This window comes from Anopheles gambiae, chromosome 3 (assembly GCF_943734735.2).
Source record: "Anopheles gambiae chromosome 3, idAnoGambNW_F1_1, whole genome shotgun sequence".
Taxonomy (NCBI): domain Eukaryota; kingdom Metazoa; phylum Arthropoda; class Insecta; order Diptera; family Culicidae; genus Anopheles; species Anopheles gambiae.
In genome coordinates this window covers 45,260,971-45,281,803 of record NC_064602.1, presented here as the reverse complement: position 1 = coordinate 45,281,803, position 20,833 = coordinate 45,260,971, and the positions used below count along the sequence as shown (strand labels likewise).

General features: G+C 41.3%; 1 protein-coding gene across 12 annotated transcripts in view; it reads right to left on the bottom strand.

Annotated features, from left to right (window-relative positions):
* LOC1279352 (ankyrin-3) overlaps positions 1-20,833 on the bottom strand; it is a 51,670-nt gene that overhangs the window by 3,694 nt on the left and 27,143 nt on the right. For 2 of the 12 annotated variants that reach the window (XM_061653785.1, XM_061653784.1), the window contains exons 3-15: positions 18,275-18,382; positions 17,909-18,205; positions 17,666-17,821; positions 15,739-16,592; positions 14,645-15,672; positions 13,702-13,809; positions 9,493-9,742; positions 7,886-7,981; positions 6,870-7,094; positions 5,072-6,765; positions 4,742-5,011; positions 1,777-2,931; positions 266-610 (exon numbers count right to left, since the gene is read on the bottom strand). In XM_061653785.1, coding sequence (XP_061509769.1) covers positions 266-610; positions 1,777-2,931; positions 4,742-5,011; positions 5,072-6,765; positions 6,870-7,094; positions 7,886-7,981; positions 9,493-9,742; positions 13,702-13,809; positions 14,645-15,672; positions 15,739-16,592; positions 17,666-17,821; positions 17,909-18,205; positions 18,275-18,382 — 6,586 coding nt within the window. Of the gene's footprint in view, positions 1-265; positions 611-1,776; positions 2,932-4,741; positions 5,012-5,071; positions 6,766-6,869; positions 7,095-7,885; positions 7,982-9,492; positions 9,743-13,701; positions 13,810-14,640; positions 15,673-15,738; positions 16,593-17,665; positions 17,822-17,908; positions 18,206-18,274; positions 18,383-20,833 lie in introns of those variants that run through there. The other 10 variants (XM_061653789.1, XM_061653788.1, XM_061653786.1 and 7 more) reach the window with 9 other exon arrangements.

Below are 20,833 nucleotides of genomic sequence, written 5' to 3'. Positions count from 1 at the left end.
AATAAATTATAAAACAATATATAAACAGTAACTCATACATCGTAGTAAAATAATATAAACAAAAACAACAAAAAGCTATCGAACTGTTTAAGAGAGAGAGAGAGAGAGGTCAAAAGACAGTTGGATAGAAATAGAGGGATAAAAGTCGACATTGAAGAAGTGCTAAACATCGTAAAGTACACAAGGAGCTGCAGATAGTGACAGTAGAAAGCGTCGGACACAGTAGCAAAGAAGGACTATTATAGGTAGTAAGATCGCTACATACTAATTTCTGTACTGTCTTCTGCTAGGTCCGATCCTGCTTGAACAAGTACAGAGCCACCACCAGTACCAGTGGCACGATTATCGTCAGTGTTATCGACGCCAGAATCATTCGGTTTGTCTCCTCCACCAAAATCGATCAACACATCATCATTGTCCTCCTCCGCTACCTGCGGAGGCTCTTCGTCTTCGATCAGATCGTTGGATACTTGGGTTACGATCACCGCCACACCCGAGGTGCTAACAGGGAAAGAAGGTTGCGATTCCTCTGCTAAACAAGTCTCCGCTTTCTGTTCAACCGTACCGGTTTGACCACTATTGGCCACCGCGGCATTGCTGCTGACTTTACCTTGGGATGGGAAAATTGAGGATAAAACAATTTGGAAGATAGAGATTTTGAGCACGTTTTTTTCCGATGAAGCAGCAGCAGATAAGAAACAATGGAAAAGGGAATAAAAAAGAAAGGTACACCTCGACAGGGTCTGATGCATAATTTTGAGCAATCGATGATTTTCCTGACATGAAGGATACATCAAACCTTTAAACTATCAGTTTTAATCCTACTTCAAAGTTTGTGTTTTTGTGTTTTTCTAGACAGGGACTGGGGATTTCCAGTATTAGAGTTTGCGTTGTTCACCTAATTCAACCATCACCAAAAAGCGATCTTAATGTTTGAAAAGTATGTTGAGGGGTTAGCAATTATTGAATTCCTGTGCCATTCAACACGATGTACAACAACCCTGAATTATTGATGAAGTGATTGTTAAATCATACATAGACTAACACGTTTCACGTAACAACCTAGCAGCGGGGGGGAACAGACGTCAAGTGATACGTAAACAAAACAGGTAAATAAATAAAATCTAATGCTACTACTACAGAAAGCTTTCAATTCAAGCAAATTTGGTTTGCAATGCCCATGAGACGCTTCGGATAAGCGTCCTGGCTAAAAAATGCATCCTTTACTAGCCCCTGCTTGGGAGGGTTAGCAAGCAATTTGTGGTAATAGTGTCTTATCGAAGGTATGATAAAGTGAAGTGTATGTGTGATTAGCGATTATACTTTCTCAAGTTTACTCAAATAGGGCCGTTGTGATACAACGGGGAAATAATTTCGAAATCTCCCGTCCAACGTTAAGGAACTTGCCAAAACATGATCCATTTACGGGAAGCGCTAGCACATACATCTTTACAACACCATATAACGCGCTTGAGACAAGTTAAGAAACGGAAACGGATGAGCGCTAATGAGTAGGTGTACAAATAAATAGTAGAGGCTTCGAAACTGAATGTGGGTGGTAGGAATGGAATGGAGGATGGAAACAATGAAGATAGGTTCGTTGGTGTGTAACGTTCTTGGATTGTTACAGGGTAGAAATGTGATACAAAAGAACAGGATGGGTAGGATGGGAGGATGGGAAGTGACAGGTGGTGGTAGTAGTTAAACCAGGACTAGAACTAATGAACAGCCAGGGACTAGAGAGAAGAGTGGGATTGAGCTGGGAGCGCCATTTACCTGTTTCATCGTCATCGCTCAGCTCGCCCGCCGTTTCGTGCAGGGCGACGTCTGACCCGCTCGATGATCCCGGTCCTGTGTGGATGGAGAAGTTGTTGCTGGTACTACTAGAGGGTGGCTGCACCGGTGGCGGTGTCGGCTGACAGACGGTTATCGCGGGACTGGTGGTACTGGTCTGGTTTGTCTGATCGCCTTTCAGCACGACCGTTTCGTCCTCGGTAATGGTCAGACCCGTAGGAACGGCTTTAGTTCGCATCGTGCGCCTTCCAAGCGATGTCGATCCGGACTGATGATGGTGCTGTCGCTGGTGGGCTTCTTCGTCGCTTTCCGAACTACTGCTACCACCGACAATAAAGCGCTTTTGAGCTTCTGGCCTGGAATCCGAAGACGGCGCAACTGTGTATCCTTCGAGATCTTTCTCCTCGGGCGGAGAAGGATCCTCCAGCACACTGGACGAGCGTCGATCGTCATCGCTCGTAAGTTCATAGTCATAGTGCTCCTCTGTAATGATCACTAAATTGCTGTTGTCGTCCTCATCCGTCACAACGCCACCAGCGGCTTGCTCTTTCTCCATCTTGGCAAAGTTTTCCGGCGACGTTTGCACGAAAATGAACTCGTCAATGTCACCCGAGTAGTCGGCCGGCACCTCCGAGATGTTGTTATCGGACGAGATGATAACGATCTGTTCGGACTTTTTCTGTTCAGTTTCGCCCGGTGTGGAGAGAGACTTCTCGTAAGCACGCGCGTTAACGCCCGTAGTCAGTCCTTCAGCAATCGGATCAATGTGATCCAAGCTGTACCGCCGATCGTTCGAAACGTCCTCCAAGTTTACTGACGAAATCTCTATTTGTGGCTGCCGCGGGCATTCCGATCCGGGCGCTTCCCATTCGATGTCTCCCACAGTCGGACGTTGTGCGACAGTTTTGTTAATTTTTATGTTCACTTTTGAGTGTTTCTTGATCGTCTTCACTTTGCCGCTCTTGTCCGTCTCGAGGTCCAGCTCGAATCCTTCGGAATCTTCCTCGCGATCACTGATAGCCGAATCGCTGCCAACCGCACCCACCGCCACCGGAGCGTCTTCCTCCTCGTCTTCGTCATGCGTGTCATGATCTTTGATGGCTTGCTGAATGATTTCTTGCACATCCTCGGCTACTGCTGATCAAGAGTGAAGGAGTTGGAAGGGATGATCGTTTGTTGAGCGTTGTGTTCAGATGGTTGTTCGTGTTTCATTTCATGATTTGTAAGCAAGTACAATTTGGTTGGGAGTTTTCCGAATTTCGAACAACTCATTTTGAAAAGCAGTGGCGCAAAAGATTTATCAAAAATATGACACAACACGTAGAGCGGATTCATGATTAGCTGTCGGATGTTGTGAATTCTTAAATGAAGTTGTTAAGGGCATGAGACGGGAAATGACAAGGACATGTCGCAAAACGAAACATTCACAGAAAGAGGAATGACGGATTCGATTTTTTTTTCTTTGGGTAGGAAATAACTTGACGCATAGAAGAGAGCACGGATAGGAGATAGAACCAGGAGGTAAAAATGGTAATACCGATGCTACACACTGGTTTGTGCGGTTGTTTGCATATTTGACGGGTTGTGAAAGTGCACAAAAGATCGAGCAATCGAGCAGGGTGTTTGGGGCAGATGTTTTATGAAGTATCAGATGAAGTTGTTTTTTACAATACTCTCGTAAGTATGCATAATCAACAATGTATCTTATTTTCCAAGCCTAACTGATTTTCGCAACAAAACTTCCGAATATCAACGCATGTTGATCTAAGGTAAACAATTAGATTAACATCACGATACGTGAAATGTAGAGTAAATTTCAAATCGCTCACAAACACATCGTATCACTGTTTTGTACAGATCGGAATGACACATCATGAAACATAAGAATGAATTCTGAAGACTTTCACAAAACAAAACATAAACCGAACAAAAGCAATACTACATACACGAAAATGGAAACATGACAAGTACACTAACAAGATATGAACAACACAAATATACATAAAATAAACCACAAACACAAACTTTTTATCACGATATTGTTTTTTCATCGAGGATGGTGGAAATAAAATTAATTTCCCGGAATATTCCTCCTTTGGCAACAGCGCTATAATAAACTAATTTAACCAACACGCGGGATTTCGCATTTAGGAAATTGTCCCATATTTTACTATCTACGTAGCGCAATGTAACTACTTACAGTATAGGATTCTCAGACAGATGCAATATCATCATTATAATGAATTTCTTCGATAAAATGTACAGTGAGTAAAAGAAAACATCTTGATTTTCATTGATCAACGATTATTTGATCATACGTAATATTCTACCTAGAGCATGGGATAATGAAAATGTCACTAACAATTTCCCAAACTTTCATTTCTATACAAAAATTCTATAGTTTAGAGAAAGATTAACTAGTTAATAAATGTCAAAAATTAATTTATAATATGACAACTGGTTTGAAAAATGACAAGAAAATAAAAGTAATTATAATAAAAACAATAATAATTAAATCCACTATTATTAACCAAAGTGTTAAAACAGTCAGAAAACTGTTACTGCAGAAAAAAGATAGAAGATTATGGTATCTTTTACAAAACAAACCGAACAAATTCTGTAAAACAAAAACAAAACACAAAACTGCAACACCAAAACAACAATAAATTTAAAAAATGAGAAAATCCAGGCAATCCAAATAAAAATAAACTAAGTTAAGAAAAACGAATGTTTAAAACCACAACACATATCATCGAAAAACGGTAAAAAAACTCCGCAAAATTCTTAGTTATGAATATCGAAAGTAAAGCTAAGGAGCATGAGACCAGTTTCAAAGACGGGAAAGGATTCAACTTGAGGTGGAAGTTAAAAGTCGATGCAATATATTTAAACAATAGAAACAATTGAGGGAGAAGCACTCAACGGCAGAGGATATCGCGGTACTTACCATCGTTTCGTCCCTCATCCGCGCTTGCCTTGCTGCTGTTCTGGCTGACTTGGGTACTGAAATCGGCCGGACTGGGTGGGGGCGTGGAAAGGTCCTCCTTTTTGATCGCTGCTATTCCGAGAATTTCGCTCTCACGACGAATCTGCTGGAACGCTTCGGTAGTATCTGGAGACACCGAACCCGTCGGCGAATTGTTGTCCGTCGGTAATTGTTTGTCCTTTTCTACTGCTTCGTGTTCTTGCTTTTCTTCGGTCGGTTCATGTTCTGATTCTGTAAAGGAGTCGATCATATAATTGCAGATGCGTTGTGCATTCGCTATTATTCACTTACCGTGCATCGAGCTGCTAGCGACTGGCATTCCGTTAACTCTTGCCGGGTCAATTTCGTCAAGCCCATTCATCGAACCGATTTGCCGCTGTGCAACTCGTCGCTCGTATTCGTCCGTTACAGGCTCCAAATTCGTAATCGATTTGTTCACAATGTCAGGCCGGTTGATTTTAATGAGGGCCTGCTCAAGCACATTTCCAGTTGCATCCCTGCCGGCTTGACGTAACCATAGCCGCAGCATTACTATTGCTTGCTGTGGCTCGTCGTTCGGGTACTCCGCCCGTATCAATTCGACGTCGGACGGTGTAATTGCAAGCTCATCAGCTAGCAGAGGCCAATCCGATCCGAGCAGGTTGCAAATATCGGTGATTTTTATGTCTGCCTTGTGTATTTCGCTCCCACCGTCACCATTTTGGAAGGTGAAGTTGAGCGTTTTACCGCGATTGGCGGCTGCGACGACGGCTTGCTGTTCGCTGTTCAGCACCTCGGTGGAGCTCTGATCGAATTCGGAAGTTGTCTCCAGGTCGTCCCCACCAAGACCAAACTTCTCGGAGGGAAGGGTAAAGTTGAGAGTGCACAGCGGGGTCTGAATCGGCTCACCCTTGGCCACTTTCGGTTCGTTCATGAAAGAAATACGTCCAAGTAAATCGTCCAGGTTGTTCTTGATCTTGACCGTGAAGGTGAGCCGGTTTTCTTTGAACGCGTTGAACTGCAGGGAAAGCTGTTCTCCCGATTTCATCACTGGCACAATATTACCGGCAAACTCCAGATAGACAGTGCGCCCTTCGCATACTTCGATATCCCGAGACTTTGCAATCTCGGTAAAGTGCTCCTGGTGCTCCAGTGTTTTGTCTTCTTTGTCGTCTGTCATACAGAATACGCTTAGTTTTGCCTCGCTTTGATCGACACGTTTGGCAAACACGACAAACTTCACCATGAACGGTACGTGCGCCATTTGGGAGTACAGCTCAGTGGCCATCTTCGTTGCCTCGCCAATGTTGCGGCAGTCCATCAGCCAGAAACGGGCTGACACTGTCGTAGTGAACGAAACACAATCGTTGACGAACGTTAGGGGCGTAGAACCAGTGACGTCTTCCCAGACGGCTTTGTTCTGGCCTCCCGTGATCGAGCAGAGCAGACGCAGCGTAGGCGCATTGCCCGAGTACTGGTTGATCATGCCTGAGTTGTAAGCCTTCGGTGCCGGCATACTGAGCGTAATTGCCTTGTGGAACTTACGGCGTCGTGGTTCCACTGTGACAACCGGCGAGACGGCTACGCTACGGCCGAGCAAATTGGCCGTCGTGTTCATGTCAATCGGCTGAGCCTGCAGTCCAACGCGAATTTTTTTGGTCAACGCGTTCTGCGGGAAAATCGCCTGTACTTGTGGGACAGCCGTTGCAGACACAGTGCCACCCTCCGGTCCGATAGCATGAACCTCCTGACGGATGCGCGAAACGATCGCAAAGTAGTGCGGAAAGTCATTGGTGACGATGCGCGTAATCCTATTTGTATGCAAATCTTCAAGCAAGTTTAACGTATCACCCTTGAACGTCTCGTTCAACACTTCATGGATAGCTTCTTCACTATCGTATAGGGTATGTTCACGCCAAGTTTCTCCATTGTCAGATCGAAGGATAATGATTTCACGTTCCTTATCGCGCAGTGAAGCAAAATGTGGAACCTCAAGAATAACGGGCCTGTAACATGAAAGACAAGAAAGTACGAACGATCAGCCGATTTGCTTCATAAATCCGCGTTTTGGTATATTTATCCGGTATATCCGGTATGGCATACTACTCACCCAAGGAACTTGGCACCTACTGGAGCCAACTCGAGAATACGGCTTACCAGGGCCTCTCCTTCCATCAATGGAGGACCGTTGGTAATACGTTGAGGCTTCACGTAGCGACAGGTAATTCTTGTAGGTTGTGCGGCTGATCGGGGTGGTACGATCACACGCACACCACTGTGGCGACAGCCACGCATTGCGCCGCCACGTGCATCAACCAAAAACGATACCATAAATCTGCAAAATTAACAAGCCAAAGATTTATGAAAAATAAATAAGAAGAACGTATTAATATATCATCATAACATCGTTGCGATACATGTCGCAAGAGCACTGGCAAATGTTACACTCTTTTCTATAATTCTACTACAAATATGGACATGATAAGTACTACCAAATGTGATTGGAAGGGATGTTTTATAAAGTGCCAACTATGAATTTATTTTAACCGCCACCAACAACAGAGTTGAACTCGATTTTGCTGATTTTAAGACAAATTTAGTCGTCTTTAGTTCAATGGAAAAAAATGTTAATAAAGGTTGATAACTAGAACCGGGAATATGTTGAATATAGGATTTATTATTTTTCATATATTCACCAAATGCCCCTTGCACTAGATCACGTGAATATTAGTTATAAACAATAACTTAAAAAATAACGCTTGATTGTAAAAACAATTACTCCGTTATTGAAGAGTTCTTACATTTCATATCATTTAGATACATTAACTATTTCTCTTTGATCATCGATAGAACATTTGTCATTAAAATTGGCGGCTAAGGAAGCAATGATTACAAACAAAAAAGGAAACAAGCATTTTTTCTAATATACATGCATTTTATATTCGAATATATAGATTATTTATCCAACTTAATAAAGAAAAACGTTACAGAAAGTAAAAAAAAAGAAGGTCTCACACATAACAAACGCAAACCGGGCGGATTATTATTCTGTGTTAGTTGCAGTCGATCATTAACAACCAAACAAGAAAAAAAAGTAAAATAAAAAGCAAAACAAATTTTGTATACCTTTCCCTACACATCGGGACAAACTTTATCTGATCACCACAATAAATGTTGGCCAATCGATCGATTGTCAACGACAGTGCATCGTTGCTATGTGACCTACGGATCAAATTTTGGATGTGTGGTTTTATGGCCCATCGTTGTGGATAGTTGTGGATAGGGACAGAGTTTCGGGAACCGGGATGATTGTATTTAACACCATTTGTAAAGAAGATGTTTCATATGATTTTATTTCCATGGGGCAGTATTGCAACCAAATGGTTAAACACGAAAGCGAAGGAAACATAACATTGCCAAAATAGAATGATAATTTGATGGGAAAGATGTTGTAAATAATATAGGGTAATGAAGAGAAAAGGTATTTTTGTTCAAGGCAAAACCGTTATAAAATAACACAAACATATGAAACGGGATGCACGATCATAAATGGGTTTAGGAAAAAAAGAGAAAAAGAGAAATATGGATTTAAAATTAAAAACATGTTTTCACTATCCCAAATAACATACTTTCTAATATGATTTTTTTAAATAAGATAATTATGCTAAAGTTACGAGCACGTTTTTTGGTGCTTTTTACTTTAAGATAATGAGATATGAGATTGTGAGATTGTCTTAATATGATTATTAAGATATGAGATGGTGAGTGTGCTAATTATTCATGTGCTACGATACAAAACAATATGGCCTGTAGTGTAAACACAGTAAGAACCACCCATGTTTTGTACCATTTGACCTATCTAACAGGTTTGGCAATAGGTTAGTCTCAATTAAATTGAATTATTATATTTTTCTATATTTATAAGCTAAGAAGAGTTTAATTTGCACTCCAAACCAAACCGCCTGTTAGATGTTAGAGGCAAAAAACCTATAATGATACAGCACAACATGACAAAATCTTCCTAAGTTGCTAAACCCGTTTATTTTGTTGTGTTTAAAGTAATATTAAATAAAAACTATCACTGCCAAATTCCTGTTCTTTTTCAGATCTTTAGTTGCATTAAAATGATTTGATGGAGCCGCATGGTACTTCATAAGAAAAGAACTAAATAAAAAACCAGTATTTGTCAACTACATCGATAGTGCTATGTATACCTTGAAAGTTTATGATTTTGAGTTAAAACCTCTGTATATAAAATGGTATGGAAATGATAATCCTGTTCATGTATGATTCGTTACACGTATAATGGTAAAATCGTTTGGAATTTTGTTTAAAAATATCGAATGTACCAGAAAGCACCCTGGAATGCGCACATAGCAAAATAAAATAAAATTCCATATACAATAATAATGAACCAATGAAAGCCAACCCATCTCCCCGAGCAAGCTCAGCAGTTAACAGCTTTGGCAACTCAAGCAATGGACTAATCGATGATCGTTTCAAATTTAGTATTTTTTACGAGTTTTGTTTGGTTTGAAGTTTGATCCGCCTTTTAAGTTGGGATCATAAAAATGAAGCCAAGCTGTATAATCCCTTGACCAAAATAGTTTCAACCAGCAGCTATGAGCTTCACCGAATGTGTTCATTAATTGTGCTCCAGAGAATAAGTGTTTGTAGGATTTGGGACCGTTTCGGTTGTTCGTTAATTTCATCGCTCCCACCCCCTTACTTACCCAACGTGGATCGGTTTGCGAGTGATGTTGACATTATCAGTCACGGTAATGTCAAGTGGATTGGGCGTGTGCGACCGATCCATGGCCGATACGGTGTAGTTCTCTGCGCGGGAAATGATTTTCTCCAGGTATTTGTCATCTTTCAACGGATCAATACTCATGTTGGTGAGGTTCGTATCGTCAAACTGCTTGTTTTCATCGCTCGTCATGTAGTTGTATTGCTGTTGGTCGGACATGATCGGATCTTCACCTGGCGTATGAGGACAACGGGTAGAGAACATTAAAATACGATAACAAATCAGATACTGTGGCTAGATATATGTAGTTAAACGATTGAAACGATGATGGCTGATTTTGGATGAACAATCGTTCTAGCACAATGAACGCACTCGACATGATGCTCGATGATCTCAAGATGCACTGAAACACGTAAACACTGGAAGTTGATATGTTCGTAGAGTTCGCTTTCGAGAGTCCCTGGTGTTGTCAAAAACACTTATCTTATTTACGACCTAAACAATTAGCTTTACTGGTAACGTAAAACGCGAATTTCCACTGTTATTGAAACAACGTGCAAATAGACTAATTTGGCATTGTGTATAAGTGCAATAATGGATTTATAAAGGTTTGGGACGATACCGAAACTATGCACTTTACTATCTAGAAGGTATAAAAATGACGAGTAAAAATGTTAGCTAAGATATTTGTTTTAATGAAGGATTGTTGATGTTTTAACGGTCTGATCGTGTGCTAGCCCATTAATCGCAAAACATGCGTCACTCTGTAAGCAAATTCTAACGCTGCACCACCTTCTATACCCAAGGGCAGAGTCTCACTAGCGTTTTCTGCAAGGAACGATATGGTACTGTACTGTGATCGTGTCTGAACGCGTGATCGCCGTGAAAACTCCTACACAAACAATCGTTCAGATGTACGCACTCGTGCTACCATATGCTACAAATACACACATATTATGAGAGACGCGGGTAATGTACTCAATATAGAGCACACCGAGCAGCAGGCCGACAAAGATGATACACAACTGGGAGAGCGGGACTATAAATGTGCTCTATTTTGTCGTTAACCTGTTGTTTAGTACAGTTGTACTAAATAAACGAACCACAAACCGTTATGATATTTACTTATAATATTACATATCCATTCCATCGTATTATCTTTTACACTAAATGAAAACATTTATACAACACGAATCTGATTTGTTTGTGCAAGCTGAGAGTGTTATATATAAGTTAGTCTTTATATACCAACTTGCCGCATTCTTCGTGAACCGTATGTACGGAAATTGTACGTATCCGTGTAACGATCTACTTCCCATCTCACGTCATCAGCATTTCGTACCAGATTTTGTCGAGTTCAAAGAGAAAGTTTATTTTTATCTCCCAAAACATCAACGATGGAAGACATATACGTGGCACGGAAAGCGAAGTGGATGCTGAGTCGCGTATCGATGCATTTCTCAACTACCACTTCCAAAAGTGTCGTAAAGAAGGTGCCAACACTTTGGGACCAAAGTGAGTCAAAATAAAAACCTCCCTAAAACCGCTCTCGCTTGGATAAAATCCTATTCGCTCTAGGCATGGGAAGGGTGAGGACTACTCGAGAGACCGCTGGTTTCCTCATATTTCCGCTCATTATTCAATCGAGAGATTCACAGGGGCACGGGCAACTTTTCCCACTAATCATTCGTTTGTCGGGTTCTTTTACTGCGAAGCTCAGACGATCGAATAGCGAACATCTTTTCCGGTACAGCGCGTTGTGGGGAATGGATGATGGTGGTTCCTAAGGTTCCATCCATACCAGTCGTGCAATAACGGTTCTCTCTCTTTTAAACGGACAATTTCATGTCGGAACTCTCTGTTGCTCAGTGGTACATAGTCTGTTTATTTATAGCGACCGAAATCGAACAGTAAACGCGACCATACTGGCGCTGCTTAAGATTCCAACCCACCGGTCAGCCGCCAGCACAGAGTTCATGGAAAACGAATGAACGAACGCAACTGCCGACTGCATTCCACAAAATTATGAACTCGAATGCATTCACATAAGCTATGCACCACCATGCCAGTTCAAGCAGCATGCATTTCCTCATTTACGCAATGCATGTTCGTGTCGCAGTGACATAAATGATTAGTTAAAACTGTGCCGCGTTAGAATATGTGCCGTCTTAGTCAGACTATGATAAATGACGCATGTCCCAGATCTCTCATTACGGGTAAATAGATGGCTGAGAATCTGTTCGGCAAAAGAAAAACGTTTAAATATTACGGAGCTCTCTGCTTTTACCTGGCAGTAAGGAGGCACTTGCCCTAAAGGGGGACATTCGGTATCAGTTCAATGATCAATGAACTATGACACGTTTTTTATTTTTTTATGCTTGATACATGGATTTAATCTATCTTGCCGAAAAAATAAAATCACACATAAAATTATTTAATTTAAGATAATTTTCTTGATTCTAGAGACGTGATATCACAAATTGACCACAAACATGTTGATAAAACGGCAATTTGTCGTGTCGGTTCTGGGTATTTAAGACAAAGAAGGTGAAAAATAGTTTCTCTTCATGTAAAAAATGCAGTATAATACCCTGAGAAAAACGTATTACATACATATATATCACAAGTTTTGTTTTCACAGAATCGGCGACCCATATTGCTAGTAAGTAAAATTGTTCGTCATTCTACAGTACACGTGACTCAGATCGCCCCCTTTTGTTGACAATTTATTTTATAGGACGATATTTTTATTTCCATACTTTTGAACTTCAACAACAAACACATCTTAGAACCACTTGATCCGTTAGCGAACTGTCTATCTAGAGTGTTTCTGATATGAAAAACCTACACACTCATCTACAAGCGTCCACAACATGCCGTATACTATCCCGCACCGTCTGACTGTGTTCATACACGCCCAAACTGTTTGGTTAAATGCTTCAAATTGAAACTTGAAACAACACACACTGCGAACTGCCCTATGTAGGCCGTGGCCACTGCGGATCCGGAGAAAAATGAATTGATTGGACATCCGCGCTCGCCGCTTAGCTCCCTTCCCCAGGGACCATTATTCGTACTCGACACGATGCGGACAGCTCACAATGTCACAATAGTCGTGCACGATTCGTTCGCCACCTTTGCGAAAAACAATCAAACCGGCAAATGGACGATAATTAGTGGCATGTGCTATTTTATTGCTTGGACCAGTGCCGGTCCGCTGACCGCAACCACGTGAATAAACACAAACATGCTTAGCTGCGGGGTCAAATCATTCTCCACCATGAATGTAATACACGTAATCTGATTTCGGTGGGTCACAGTTTGTATATAGTATCTGACCTGAGAGTTTGCGATGGAAGCTAATTCCGCCGAAAACATCCGCTACGTTTCGATTCTAGGTCGCTAACTTGGGGCGTGTTTAGCTAGGATTGAATTCTCAAGGGGATACTAAACGTTTTTTTTTTACGCTAACCGGACACGCGCGAGGCTACTACCGATGAACACGATTGACTACAACAACGTGCTTCTCGTGCGTTCGGCTCAACTTGGTTAGGACCGAGCGTGGAAAGCACTGCGGCACTCACACTGTACCATGCTGCACTGTTTAAGCGATGTTCGCGTATTTGTAGAGAAGCATGCTGACTCCAAACGCTCTTTTTCGGTTTGCTCGCTAGTTGGCAGTATACTAAAACTGCTCCAATAGGTCTTGCACACAGTGCATGGTTGTGTGTGTGTGTATGTGTGTGTATGTGTGGATAACATATTGCGAGGGTGGGTACGTTGAAGGGTGAGCGAGTGAATGATTTAGAACACGCGGCGATTTATGATGAATGAAGCGTGGGAGGGTCAGAGGAGAAAGCATGTGTCAAGAGCTGTTGGATCGTTTGTAAAAACAATGCGTTATGTGTGATTGAATGAATGGGTACGAAACGAGGTAAGCAGACCCTTTTGCAACTAGGGAACAACCCATCGGCCCTTTTTCGACGTCGATGGAAAACCAAAATACAATATCCAAAACAAAGAACCTAAATTATGCGCGAAGACGCGAGGTGCTGTTGTAACTTAGTTTATGTATGTATGATTATGCATGTAATTTGGCGCGAGAGAGAGAGAAAAAGAGATAATTTTGTTTTGTACGTGTTGCGTGTATGTGTATGTGTGACTCAGGCTGATTAGTTCACGACAAACTTACGTGTGTAACGCATTTGCGATTGATAGTACTTGATAGCACCACTACCGCCATACAACTGCTGCGCTTGCATTAGGGCTTTCATAGCGGTCGGTGGGGGTGGTGTGCCTCCTTCAGGCCCTCCGGGGACGTACGGCCAACCGCCGTGGGAATATTTAGTGAGAGGAATAGCAGGGATACGCGGATTTATGTGGCAAAATTTGTTTGTTTACCACAAGTTATTTAATTTTGCATACCGGCCCATATCAAAATAGCCAGAACGCAGAGGAAAAGTTAGTTGACATAGCCAATCACGGGGTATTTAATTGTTGTTGAATTCCAATGGACAGTACAACGTCACATCGTTGTAAGAGAACGACATTGTAGTGGTCAAACATTAGGTGGAAAACATAAAGGACATGGAAATATACAATACAACGGATCATAGAAGGTTAGGGAAAGTAAAAGAGATAGAAAGAGAGAAGTAGTTAGAGATATGAAATAAGGATAGATAGTTTGATTAAAGGTCAAATAAAGCAATTGCACTTAAAGCAGCAAGATTTTTTTAGTAAGCATTTCAGAGAAAAGATCGTGATCACTGCAGAGTGTCAAAGAGTGTCCTTTGTGATTGCGGATTCATAGCAACTTATGTTTTGCAAATTACAACAACAAAAGATATATCTTGTGAATTACAGATCCTTCAACTGCTAGATTTTTCAGCAATTCCCCCCATGAGCCCAACCAAAGACCTCCCACGACAAGTTTACGTTCGTATACTGATATGGTTCGTATACTATACTGGGGAGCATATTTACAAATTACAAAAAGCATTTTACGTATGACGCTAACAACAGAACATAGTTAATGGGGAGATTCATCTCAATTGAACCCATACATTTCTAAGCATAATTTACAAGCTTCGCCCAAAGTAAATATAGTCCAGTTTTAAACCATTGTATCAACTTACCCTCATCTTCCGAGTCCGACAGGAACGTCTCGTGAATAGTTTCCGGTCCAACGATCTTAAACTTTTCATCCACTGTCTGTGTGACACTGGTCTCTGTGACTACCTTTAACGTTTCCACCACTGTGATGTAGCCCAGTTTGTCCGCAATAGAAAGCGCTGTCTGGCCGCCATTAGTAACTGCTTCCGGATTAGCTTTGTTCTTTAGAAGAATGTTAATAATGAGTGTGTGCCCTTGCTGAGCAGCCTGATGCAACGGTGTATGGCCAATATTGGTCTTCATTTCGATGTTAGCATCGTTTTCGATCAGGTACTTCACCATTCCCGCCTGGCCAAAATGAGCCGCTACGTGCAGCGGTGTAAAGCCAGTCTTTGTAACCGGATCGATGCGAGCCTTGTGCTCCAGCAGCGTTTCGGCAATGCCTACATGGTCTTCCTGCGCGCACAAGTGCAATGGTGTTAGCCCATTTTTAGCGGCATGGTTTGGATCTGCCCCATTGTCCAGCAGAACACGGGCCATATCACCATGACCTTCTTGGGCAGATAGGTGAAGCGGTGTGAAACCAGTTTTACTCTCCGCATTTGCGTCTGCCTTGTAGTCCAGCAGCGTGGTTGCGATGTTCAGCTGATTCTTCTTTGACGCAATGTGCAATGGGGTATGGCCGTTCTTAGCTGGCGAGTACGGTGAAGCACCTTTCTCGAGCAGCAAAAGCGCTACCTTTTGATGATCGTAGTGACTAGCAACGTGCAACGGGGTAACACCGTTCTTGCCCTGTACGTCCACTTGGGCACCGCGCTCTAGCAGCAGTTCGGCGCACTTAAGATTACCGTACTTTGCCGCCAAATGCAACGGTGTAAAGCCTTTTTTCGTAACCGCTTCTACGTTGGCTTCACTGTCCAGTAACAATGCTGCCACTTCATCCTGGCCCTCCTTTGCTGCGATGTGTAGCGGTGTGTAGTTGTCCTTCGTAACAGCATCAATCTTTGCGCCGTGTTGCAAAAGCAGCATCACAATTTCCATGTTACCAATTCTGTTGCCAAAAGAATAGAATGATTAATTTCGAGCAATAAGTAAGGCAATACAAAATAATTGTTACCTTGAAGCGACATGAAGCGGTGTCTGATCTTCACGAGCTTGTGCATTTACGTACGCTCCATTTCGAAGTAATATGCGTATAATGTCCGTCTGCTTAGCACGTGCTGCCAGATGAAGTGGAGTTTCACCGCGAACAGTCGGTATGTCCGGACTTGCATCGTGCTGCAGCAGGTAGATCACGATATTCATGCATCCCATAAAGCTGGCCACGTGCAGCGGCGTTAGGCCGCTCTCTGTTGTTGCTCCAATTGTTGCACCATGGTTTAGGAGAAGCTCCACCACCTTAATACGATTCTTTTTGCAGGCAATATGCAACGGTGTAAAACCGTTCAGTGCCCGTGCATTCGGATCGGCATTTCGGTCGAGCAGCAGCTTTGCTACCTTCACGTGACCACAGTGGGCGGCGACGTGGAGCGCAGTGAGATAGTCGATCGTAATATCATCAACGGGTGATTTGTTCATTAGTAAAATGCGAGCCGCGCTGACGTGTTCGCCCTGGGCCGCCATATGCAGCGGGGCAAGTCCGTTTTTGGTCTTGGAAATGATTTCGGCCCCATGTTCTAACAATACTTCGATCACCTGATCGTGGCCTGACCGGGCGGCACAGTGAAGAGGCGTAAGACCGTCCCGGGTGATACTGTCGATGCGACCATGGTTAGCGATCAGCAGCTTTACCATGTTCAGCTTTCCCCACTTGCACGCAACGTGTAGTGGTGTGATGTTGTGTTTTGCAGTAAAGTTCACGTCTGCACCTTTCTCAATCAATAGTTGAGCGACATTTACATTGCCGTAGTGAGCAGCGATGTGTAGTGGAGTGAAGCCGCTTTTGGATGATACGTCTGGATTGTGTTCATTCTGTAAATTTGGATGAAATAAGATGGAATTTAGTTAATTGATTAAATTATACACATTTCAGCTATGAGGATACGAGGAATTCATGTTTGTTACGAAGATACAAATTGCAATCAAGCTACATTATGTAAACATCCGGGACGACGTTCAACAACATCTTCAAGATGCCCTATTTACTTACATCTTGCATATTTTACAAGGCATAAAGTTATTACAAAACGTTCGTTTTGAATTGTTACATAAACGCGTAGTTCTACTACACCACATTCGACGAAAAAAGTATTGAGTAATCGATAAAACGTATAATTAGGGGTCTAATCTAATTTAAGCCGGGAAGATCAAATATATTATTAAAGTTAGACCTAACACAAAGATTATTAAAAAAAATCTATATTTACATCATTCGATTTCACATGAAGTAATGAATGGTGGTATAGAGAACTATTTGTACTGAATAAGGGTAACCTGACATTGGGGCCCTTTCCGTTTGAAGCTCGTAGGCTGAAATTTCAGCCTGTCAGCTGTTTGCATTGTATAGCAGTTTTCGAGCAGCTATCTAAGTGAGTATAATATACAGGTAAACTTATCCCAAGGTGTATGAATTTAGAAGGCTGATTTTTATCGCTTCTGCTTCTGAATTAAGGGTTTAAGAGTGTTTTGAGTATTCGTCAAGTCTCCAGAAAGCTTGTTTGAACAAAAATGTTCACCCATCCTGTCAAAAAGATTTATTCAAATTTGGTTATAAAAAATGCTATGAGACCACCTGGACTACATACACTTTGATTCCAGATTCGATCACCTGGTTTCTTTAATGCACCTTGGGATAAATGTAAACAAACCCGTGTTTTCGAGCAGGTACTCGAATCTAATTCTAGCTTTTAGGCTAAAATTTTCTAGACTGAAAATCGCAGGCTAGTTTTTTGTGTGGTTTTGTATCGATTGTTTACATGATTTCAGCCTCCAACTGTCAAACTCCATACAAAAAACTAACTAGAATCGTGAAGGCCCCCATTATCTAATTATCGTTCTTAACAGCTCTTTTCTTATTAAAAGTTCTTATATTCATTTATATTCACCTCTAGCAACAGCTTCGCCGCTTTTACGTCATCCTTTTTAGCTGCTATGTGAAGAGCTGGTAATCGAACCTTTCCACGAGTGTCGCTTTCAAGGAGCACTGCAACTACTTTATCGTGACCTTGCTGCATGGCTACCGCCAACGGTGTAAAGCCATCCTGAAAACAATAGAAAAATGTTATTATAATTGAAAGAGTGGTATTGCATTGTCTACACTCATTATTCAACTATTCTGTGAAGCTTACCTCAGTAGCTAGCGCTGGATTAGCACCCTTTGCTAGCAGATAATTCACACACTCGTCGTGGTTTTCCTGCGCAGCCATGTAGAGCGGCGTAAATCCGTTCTGAGACTGCACATTAACCGATGCGTTGTACTGCAGAAGCAGTTGAATGATTTCCTTTTGGCCAGCCAATGAAGCGATGTGAAGCGCTGTGTTACCCTTCTTGGTGGCATTATCGACGAGCGCACCGCGTTTCAACAGCTCGTTCACGATGTCATAGTGTCCATCTTTTGCCGCTAGATGCAGTGCGTTCAGACCGTTCTACAATGAAAAGAGACACAGGGACATAAGAGCTGATTGTTTCATCTGCACCAAATTTTCCATCCATACCGTATTGCACGTGTTGATGTCGGTCACTTGACCGGTTTCGAGGTACTCTATCAGTTTCTGTAGATCCCCTGCCCGCGCTGCTCTCAGGAACGCTGTGTTTGTGTCGTTCTAGTTGTAAATGAAAAAAAGGAATAGAAAGCGAAATTAATGATCTGACATATTTAACCTGTGAAATACAAATAGCAACGAAACTCATTGCTGTTAACCTTTGCTCACTTGCACGTAAACGTATTGTTTGTCGTACTTAAACCCATTAATTACAACAGTGCAAAATCGGCTCATACCACAAAGAAAACAGACACTAATAAATTCAAACGTAAGATGTGTAATGCCTTAGGCATTTGTGGCTTGCAACTTTACTGTGTATGCAGCTAATTTTGGAACCAAAATCTGCCCATGAATATGTGTTGAGAGCTGTCTTCAAGGGCGGACAAGTCACCATTACACCATGCAAGACGTTTATTAATCCTTAAGCTTGAATTGAAAGATGATGGCAATTGTAACATGGCTAGACTGTCTAAAAACAGTTGCAATACTCAATTAGTTAAGTGAGTAGGACCCCACATAAGTATTAAGGAAGTAGGACCCCAATACGACATCTTTTAATAATTGGTATCGAAATTCTAGGTTTTATATATGCTTTTCTATGAAACCAAAAATGAATGATTATAGAGAACAAAAAAGTAGATTCCCAGTATATCAGCAATGTGCATCGGAAACAGAGCAACACTGTCCATTTCATGCAATTCAACCATCGATTGAGGGGCAAAGGTTAGGGGCCTGTTTCTCGATGCACGAGACGGCATCAATATTCTTCCAACTTGTTAGTGGGCCATCTGGATTCCATCAACGACTGCTTGGCTAGGGCTGAAGCATGTTTGTGTACACTATTATTTATTCTATTTACAGCAATAATCCTATTTTGGTGTTCAAAGATATGCATTTGCTCTCATTTACAAACCTTGCCGTTACGGAATTCATCAGCTAGGGCCGAATAGAAAGAATAGGCAGCAAACAACATGTTTGGTGGCTAACATGCAGCTTTACAAAATTGTTGAGCAGCTGAGAGAATCTGTTGCATCAACGAATAAAATCTGACCGATAATTAAAATCATGGTTGAGAATACCACTAAAACATTTGACATAAACTAAACCCCATCATTCATCATACTGATTCTCGCCAATGAGTGATAGCAGAACTGTATGAAAACGATTGTGACAAGTTTAGAAGAAATGCTCAAGCGTTCGTTTGACGCAACCAGGCAGAGTTGTGACCTCGATTATATGTTCGTTTGTGCTGCTCAATTCATCGAGGTACTTGTGATAAAATGAACATCATTTTGCAGGGTCCATTTCAATTCTACAGCTTTATTTCGTGATGGAAGCTGAATTTTAAGCTTAAAAATGTTATAAAAGATGAACGTTTAAGATAAAACCCCAAATTGCGAATATATATATAATAAAATATATGCTTGATAATGCTTATGAACGTTCGCACAGCTTTTTTCAGTTACGAAATTGCACCAAGGCAATACACTTTCGTCCAACGATGGAACCGCTTGTTAATTGGGGAAAAAATAATTGCTCTCAAATAACAAGACAGCAATTATCGCGTTCGTGCTTTGGCCTTCTTGAGACGAACCGGGGGATTAACAGGTTATCTCGCCAGGTTCGTAATACACTGTGCGGGCTGAAACAAGGATCATGTCATTCCTTTGCATTCCTTTTATGAACGATCACACTGGTACGTGTTTTTCATAAACTATGTCTCCAGGTACTATTCTCATGACTTTACCCTTTACGTTACATGCAGTTGTGTGTAATAAAAAAAATACACTACACAAATTACTTTTTTACTCAAACACTCAAAACCTTACGCTGTGAATTAATCTCTTGGCTATTTTGTTGCTGGTTAGCTTTTGATGCATCGATAGCTTACATACAAATCAATAAGTTTAAAATGTGATGAATACTTTGGTAGTCTGTACTGAAATGTAATCATAAATTTTGGATTTAAAATAAAAAAAAAGTGTAATAAAGTTATTATGTTCGTCTTAGCATTAAACTTAGTTCGTGATAGATGCAGTAAAATAATATAGTTAATACAGTTAATAGTAATAGTAATAGTAATAATATTTTCACTATGTAAAAAAACAACTATTCGAAAAAAAATCTCTTTTCGTTACGTTGAAGAGAGCAGAAATAGAACATTAAGCGTCAGTGTCAGTAAGTAGCCGTTGTAGAAACCGGTTGTCATCCGTTAGGGAGGTTTGGTTATGCAATTGTTCAGCCGCTGAGAGTGAAGCTTGATTAAGTACTTCCGATAGAGCAAATGGGAACATTTACCGTTTCGTCAGTACGTTGCTTGCATGTGCTATTCAAACAAAAAGTAATTAATCTGTCAATAGTTTGCGTGACGATCCATAATGGAGCAACTAGGTGATGAGACGTTTACACTCCTAAGTCGTGTGATGACAATAGGAATTTGTTTTCTAACCGAATTTGTAATTGCAAACATCTTAAAAGTACAATATCATATTATTATATTATACAATATTA